This window comes from Polypterus senegalus, chromosome 16, assembly GCF_016835505.1.
Source record: "Polypterus senegalus isolate Bchr_013 chromosome 16, ASM1683550v1, whole genome shotgun sequence".
NCBI lineage: Eukaryota > Metazoa > Chordata > Cladistia > Polypteriformes > Polypteridae > Polypterus > Polypterus senegalus.
Genome location: NC_053169.1, coordinates 38,884,949 through 38,893,444, shown reverse-complemented (window position 1 = coordinate 38,893,444; position 8,496 = coordinate 38,884,949). Strand labels below are relative to the sequence as shown.

General features: G+C 40.0%; 1 protein-coding gene across 1 annotated transcript; it reads right to left on the bottom strand.

Annotated features, from left to right (window-relative positions):
• Positions 1–918: 918 nt before the first annotated feature.
• Positions 919–7,507, bottom strand: dact2 (dishevelled-binding antagonist of beta-catenin 2). Its single transcript, XM_039738442.1, has 4 exons — positions 7,077–7,507; positions 5,617–5,749; positions 3,907–4,194; positions 919–2,890 (listed from the first exon to the last, which is right to left on the bottom strand). The coding sequence occupies exons 1-4, from the start codon at positions 7,347–7,349 to the stop codon at positions 1,110–1,112; spliced, it is 2,475 nt and encodes an 824-aa protein (XP_039594376.1). The 5' UTR covers positions 7,350–7,507; the 3' UTR covers positions 919–1,109.
• Positions 7,508–8,496: the final 989 nt, after the last annotated feature.

Below are 8,496 nucleotides of genomic sequence, written 5' to 3'. Positions count from 1 at the left end.
TTGGTGGAGTCTAATGGAGGGTGCACACTGATCACACACACACACACACAATCTGATTACACAATTTAATAAAATGGCAGAAAAATCAGCCATCATTGAAGTAATCCAGAGAAGCACCACAAAAACTACCCACTTTAGGCAGCTCTCCACAAAAGCACATAACAAACACCACTCTCAAAGAGCTGCTTATTTTTATTAGAATGCCAATTCTGGACAACAAGGCACTGCTGTGTCACAGTGTCCGGGGTTCAACTCCCAGCCGTCACTGTGTTTGTGATGTTTGCAGATCCTGCACATGTCTGTTCAAGATTTCCTCCCACATCCCAAAGATGCACAATTTGGGTTATTTGGAGCCTCTATGTGAATGAAAGTGGTGGTCAGTGTGCCCTGTTGATAGTCTGGCACGATGCGCAGGGATGTTTCCTGCTTTGAACCAAATGGAATAACTGGGTTCGAAAATGATGAGTGGATTTATTCCAGACTGGTCTGCTTCTGCAGTTCCAAACAACATATGTTATGTAAGATACTGGAAAGGAGCTATACAAACCTATTCTTCTCAGGCAAGCACCAATGAGGAGAAATCTCCCAAGACTTCTTACAAATGCTATTAACCTAAACTCTTGAAATTTTAATAAAGATCACCGCAATTTTGAATTTCTCGGGTGGGTGCTACTGCCCGGACAAAGAAAAACTTAAAAATATTACAATGTGCATCTAACTTAAAAAGGAAAATTATGAACCAATTTGTCAGACATAAGAAATAAATTAGTATTTCACTAATACTTAAATAGCAGTTTATTAAACACTTTATAAAAGTGACTTTCAGAAAAATCATATTAACAATTATTGTTAAAAAAAAATACAAAAAAAAAAAGATTTTTACATAAGCTGATATATCTGAATAACAAAGAAAAAAAATCAAATTTAAAAACTTTATTAACTTGCATTGTAACATATAAAATAATTCAGTTTTGGTTGTTTAAGGTCATCTATAGGTCAGGGAATTCCTCAGATTCTTCTTTAAGAAAAGGAAAAAAACAAAAAAGTTGTACCCATTGTGTTTTTAAAGAGAACAGAAGCAGCAGGGAGTTGAAAGAAACTGCTGGAAACTACACCATCGTCATAACTTTCAATGCTGCAGGCTGAAATCGGCGAATCTTCTTCTTTAATGCCTTTGAAGCTTTAACGCGGCAGGCTCTTGGCTCAAGGTGACTGGGCTTGGTCAGAGAGATGCCGGCCGCCGTTGGTCCCATGGCTGCTTCGGCCCACACAAGCTCACTTTCTTCAGTGCCGTCAGTGTCAATGGTGAGGCTGCTGTCACTAGATGCCTCAGACTGACTCATGCTGGACTCGCTGTCCCCAAATCGGTTGGCTGTGTAATCGCTCTGCTCACCTTCACTGGTCTCCACAATGGTGGAGTGAAAGAGGGAGGAACATTCAGCAGAGTACTCCGACTGTTCCGACTCACTCATTGCATAGCAGTAAATGCTGGGGTGGTTCCGGTAATTTAAAGGCCGGGGACGCATGCTGGACGCCCGGCTAACCCCGGCTTTCCGCAGTGGCTGCTGCAGAGCATGCCCGGTACTGGAACCATACGGAAATTGCCCTGCCGACTGCTTTGCAGAGATTTCCACTGCCGACTGCCATTTTCGTGTCTGCTTTTTCTTTATTTGTTCAACAGAACCGCTGAGTGCAGACAGGTAGGGTTTTGAGACTTTTTGGGGTTGCAGCCGGTGGAGCTGTTGAGAATGTCTGGAATGGGCAGGAAACAGGCTAGACTCGGAGCACGAACGGCTTGTTTCTTCACCCCCAAAAGTTGCTTGTCTGACAATAAGCTTCCCACTGTGGTGTTTATTAGCAGGACCCCTCTCAGCAGGAGACCTGTTGACCTCAGGGAAGTCTTTAGGCTTTTCACAAGGCAACTGTTTTACACTCCTGTGTTTGTCACTACTTTTTCTCTTCAGTTTTATGGCCTTTGTCTTCCTGCCGGCTTGTCTGACTTTCATTTGATGAGACTCGGCCGGCACAAATTTGGCGTGAACAAATTCTGACCCAGGAAGAATATCCGCACACCTTCTCTCCAGACAGGCTGAGCCACTGCTACATTTACGCATGGATTTTTTCACTGAAGAACTTTCTCGGAAGGTGTGTCTCATGTCCTTTTCTGGACGAGATTTCACCTGATGGTTTGGCACTTGTTCCGGAGCTTTGGCAGCTTGTCTAACTGGAGTGGAATCCTTTTCTTCGGCTAGAGGAGGGACTGATCTGAATCTGGAGTCTTCAAAGTGCTTCAGCGACTCAACACGTTTGAGGCAATTAAGACACTCTGGCTTCACATCATTATCTTGCAGTTTCCCCATAGAAATTATCTTAAGGTCCTTGAATTGTCCCTGAATTAAACCAGTATCTTCTTCTGCATTCTGAGGGCCAGAGGATTCACTGCTCCCCACCACAGCATAGGAAGGGGTGTCTTTCACATAAGTTATGGATGGCTCCGCTCTGTCTGCCTTTCTGTAACTACTGTCATAGTAGAAGTTTGCCTTACTTCGGTTGTAAAGAAGTCTATTGATGTAACCACCAGGACTACTTTCAAAATTGGGCTTTTTCTGGGACATGTTAATTGGAAACCCATCCAGCTCCTCACAGGATTTATGGTTCACAGATACTGAAAGCTCTCCAGTGACAGAAAACAGGGGGCTCTGAAGAGCGACAGCATGAAGAGGACTGGGATAAGGGTACACCTCATTACCACTGCGGGACACCAAATTACACTGGTACTTGGGGTCCAGACTGGCAAGTCGAATGTCACCGCCCTGGCACAAGGATGAAACTGACTTCATGTCAGGAATCTTCGGGCACCCCAAGCCTGACATCATTATATCCAAGTCACCTAAAATTCAAACAATACAATTAGACCCAATTAAGGACATCCTGAGAACATTGATCAAGTAAACAGCAAGCAGAGTGAAAATACAAACAGCCAGACAATTCTACCGAGGAGCTACAGGTGCAAAGGTGGAACCCATGCTAGGAATGTGCTGCTGCAAGCTACAATCCTACTGGGGCAGCTCAAGGTAACCATTAAGCCTGAAATTTGGGAATGTGGTAGGAAAATGGAGCACCCAGATAAAAAATGCAACTAAAAAGTGAGGGGAAAATAATCAGGTAAATAAACCATAAACACTAAATATTAAAACCTCAATACTGGGGTCATTGGGGAAGGAATTTTTTGAAGGCAGAAAGCAACAACAAGTCCCAAATGGAATGCCTGTTCATTTCAGGGCCCAATTACACACACACACACACACACACACACACACACACACACACACACACACACACACACATTCTCATACTAAAAATGGACCGCTTTAGATAGATAAGATAGATACTTTATTAATCCCAAGGGGAAATTCACATAATCTAGCAGCAGTATACTGATACAAAGAAACAATATTAAATTAAATAGTAATAAAAATGAAAAAATGAAATAAAATTAAAATTAGCATTTACTCCCCCGGGTGGAATTGAAGAGTCGCATAGTGTGGGGGAGGAACAATCTCCTCAGGATTCTTTAGGGTTGCCAGTTAGCCTAACATGTACACACTGGAAAAAAAAAAAATGTATCCTCCACAAAGATTTGAACTCATGATGGTGGATCCATGAGAACCTTTGCTAATACCATGCCAATACAACACCTTATACCATAATTTTAATCTATTGTCAAATGTGTATCACTATAATTTATTAAACTGATTAAAGAAAACAGAAAACATATTGTACATTAAAACTCTGTATAGAAGCGAATGCTAGTCAAAAATAACAGTAATCTAGACCTATATGGGCTCCATCAACAAATCCTTGTTTCCCCAAGTTGCAAACCAGAAAACAACTCCTGATTTTTACCTGCTGACACAGGTCTCTGACGTGACTTGGCAGCACTTCCAGAAAGATCAGCGCTTGTTCGGATTCTGGATCCAGTCCGGATATGCAGTGGTTGCTGTCGAGAGCTGGCAGCTTCAACGGTTGTCTCATCAGCCGATTTTGGTCTGTACTCAAACATTCCAATCCTTGAAGCAGGCTGCTGGCAATAAGGGGGCAAACTGCCTTGAGAAGAGGACATGCATTCACTATACACAGACGTGCAGGAGTTGGAAAGGGAACCAGAACCTCCATCGCTCAACTCGTAGAAACCTACAAGTCACAAATCAGCAGGTAAGTTCATGTGTACACTTAAAGCTGAATGCTCAACAGTAGTTTTATATCAGTCATTCTGAAGAAAATAAAAAAAAAAAAAAGAGATAACACTGAACTAAAAGCATTCTCTATTAAGCAGCAAACATATTAACACATTAATTTAGAAATTGTCTTATCTAATGCTGGGTTATATGGAGTTACAGCTAATTATATATATATATATATATATATATATATATATATATATATATATATATATATATATATATATATATATATATACATACATACATACATACACACACACACACACCCCCCCCCCACACACCCCAACTGTAATGAAAAGTATGATAATATATTGAAACGTCACTTTTTTTGTTTGGCATATAGTTTACCAGTCCAGCACATACCGTTCAAAGCATGGGAATGAAAAGGGTGCTTAGTGGTTTATAGTTTAGCCTCTAGACTACCATTTTCCACTAAATATAAATAATTAGTAATAAAACACAACCGCACGGAGACAGGCCACCCCATTATGACTCCTTAAATCTAGAAACAAAGCCTGGGAGAACATGCAGGAAAATATAATACAGTGACAATGGCAGTATTTAAGCGCTAGCCTAACATCATTTCCATGTGCCAGAACACACCTCCACTAATAACAGTCCTTTAACTTTGAATAAGGCAAGGGCGGCAACCTAGAACAAAAAAAAAAAACCTGAAGCCACTCAGAAAAGAGCCTAAACATTCAAGCAGGCCTAGTGTTTCGAACATCTGGAATCAATGGCTGATACAAAAACCCCTAGACATTCCAGATTTCCCAGGATGCTTCCTGACCGTACAAATTTCTCCACAAGGAGACTCCAGATGCGCTCTGTCAGTCTTTGAATGGAAAAAAAAAAAATGAAACAATCCAACTAATGGGCCATATTTTAAAGACTGTCTACTTTTTCATGCTACATAATTCTATTTCTCAACCTACAACAGAACTTTTTGATAGAAATTAAATATGCTCAATTTTTTTTTTTTTTTTTTGTGGGGATTACTACTTTAAAAACTTGCAGGATTTTCTATAGGGGCAAAAAAATAAGATAAAATAAATATTAATTTAATTTGAAACAATTTTTTTGAAGTTGCACTCAGGTTTACTGTTTTTGCAAGTCAAAGAATGCTTTAAAAAAAAAAAAAAAAGACAGCATATTATACAGTAGTATTAAAAAAAAAATTCTACTAGCCACTTCAAAAGATAACTTATCAGTCTTAGGCATATAAATCATAATTCAAAGTCAGCTTTATTATTAAACAAATAGTAAAATAATCCAAATATCACAATGTAATATTTGCACAAAATATGTGAAAATCACCATAATTCTGCACAAGCAAGAATGGTAAGTAAATAATGCGTAATGGTTCTGTTACCTGAGCTGGGGCGGCTATCGCTCTCCAGATGCTCTGTGGACGCTTTGGACACATCAAGTTTGAGTTCACTAATCTGCTGATCAAGCTGATGAAGGTGACTCTTAAGACCAACATCCTGCCTTCTTAATCGGGACTGAAAGACAAAAAACAAACTGAGAATCCACACGTCTTCTAGCTACTGGGTTGCCATTTAACTGTACTTACACAATTCTTTACTTCATTTGACTTTTTTATTGTTCAAAAGGAGCAAAATATAATTTTCCACCATTATAACTCAGTAAACAATCAATCTTTAATGCATTGCCATGATAATCCAGTTAAAATTATTGGTTAATTTTAAGTTACATATATAATCTGAACAAAGCAGTTAGTGTTTTCTCATTAACAGACACAAGTAATCCATTATACAGGAATGCAATATGGGGGCACACCACTCAAGACACTTAAAGCAGCACTGTCACAATTCACTAACAAATCCTATTAACAAATGGTACCTGGCTTGGTGGGACAGGGAACCACTCTCTGTAACTATTAAGAATAAGACCGATGGATTGATAACAACATGAATAAATCAAGAAAGAAATTAAAAAATAACTAAGTAACCAAGGTAGGAGGGTAAAGGTGCAACATTCCTTGTGACGTCTGCTAAATACAATACAGGATCACCTTTAATACCCCCTCGCCCACCAACTCTTCATATATGAATCTGACAAATGAACAAATCAGGAAAATGGCTTTAAAATGTCACTTCTGAGGTGAGTTATAATCGTCTGATAATTAAAATGTTATGGGTTATTCCGGTTTTGGATAGATGTTACAAGGTCATTTCGTAAACCAACTGAAGACAATGTCAGAACCTCAATTCAGTCCATTTGTGGTCTCCTCCGAACATCGTGTTCAAATGACAGACTGAAAGGTCGTACATGGCAAGTTCTCATTTTGGTGTTTTCATTTTAAAACTGATACGGTCTGGGTCACAAGTTAACTAACCGCGCACAACTAAATATCTGAAGATCGAAAATAAAAACTTCTGTTTCTCAATCCAGTTTGCATTGTCCGTATTGATTTTAGCGCACACCCGTCCCCTTAAGCAACTGCTGCGGTTAATTTGGTTTAAACATTAAAAAGTTCAAGTAAAAACTAGTTACTGGAAAACTGGTGCAAATAATTCATGGATTACTGAAACACAAAACCAAATTGAGGAAACGACGTGAGATTTTTAAAATCGGCAAATAAAAAAGGAAGCTAATCTTATAAAACCAGATTGGTCTGAGTTATTCATATAGCAAAAACTGACCGCACACTTAAAATGCCCTCTGCACTCAAGTAAAAGGATAAGTGAATTCGACTTTAACAAAACTAGAAAAAAAACTAATTAATCGACGGATAACAATCAATAATTGCAGTGTAACGAGATCGTTTATATTTGGCCACAGAGGATGAAGCAAGCGAAAGCTTACCAGCTGCTCCTTCAGCGCGGCTAAAGTGGCTTCCAGCCGCATCTCTTCAGAGTAGCTCTCGTGGCCCCTTCCGGACCCCTGAGGCGGCTGCTTCGCTCTCTCCGGTTCCATTTCCAAAGCTTCCCTCACAAGGCTCTCCTGTTTCTCCTTCAGAAGATGCAGCTCCTGCAGTCCGGCAAGGGCAGCTTGCAACCGTTCGCCAATCCTGCTACGGTCAATCCCTGCAGCAGAATTTAAAAGCACGGATCCTGCGTCTACTTTCCTACTCAGCATGTTTCCCTGACAGCGTAGCTCATGTCATAAGAAACAGACTGAGAACGGATGGCAGGCTGAAGTCTAGGCGACCTGCTGCTAATGCTGCATTGTTTTCTACCACTTGCTTGGCCCTGCTTACTAATTCAATGTGAGTCGAACAATCCGCCTACCTGCGACCTAGAATGCTGCACTTAAGGGCCCGCCCTCTCTTTAACCACGCCCACAAAGCCTGAAAAGAGCGCACCAATAGCCGAGGCCGGCTGCCAAAGGCCGAGTGCCCCTAAGCCGGTGGATAACAGGGGGCGGAGGACTGGGGTGATAGGAATTCAAGGTCGATTTAATATTTGCACGGCTAATGTGTCACCGCGAATTAGAACAATGCTAATTAACTGTAAACAACAAAACATTCCTGAAAAATGCCACGGAGGTTGTCGGGGAGGATTACGATCATTATTATGTAAAATAACACATCTTCAGCATTTTAAGTCGAATCAAGGCTTTTCCTACATTTAAATATAACTATAATTTTTTTTTTTTCAAATTGTTGTTATTTTAAAAATAACTATACACCTAGTATCACATCAGCATCCATTCTAGGGTTGTTTCCTATATTACCACTATAATAAATCAAAAAAGTGCTACTATATATGTCTCCTGTGCATTTTTAAAGCGATCGTTTTGTGGTAGTTGGAATTAAATGTGTTTTTCTGTTCAAAGAGTATCATTACCTTTACTTTCATTGTTTAACTACCTGGAAATTATATATATATCTTTGTATTTATATATATATATATATATATGTGTGTGTGTGTGTGTGTGTGTGTGTGTGTGTGTGTGTCTTAACAATATCCTAAAATAACTGATCCAAATGTTTTGCTGGTGTGCATTTTTATGCTCCTAATGTAGGTTTTCCGAATCCACATTTATACGATGGGGTGTCACGTGAAACTGGATCATCGGGGTCAGAATAGAAACCAAACCTACTCAGAATATCAACCCATCACAGGCACATTCACACCCTCGCCAACACCGAGACAAGTTGCACTAACCGGTGGTCCTTTGTAGTATGGGAGTTTAGGGTCACGGTGGAGAGAACCACCAAGAGCACAGGGGGAGGTAGGGAATCGAATCGGGTCCTTGTTAGGCAGTAAAGACAACTAATTCA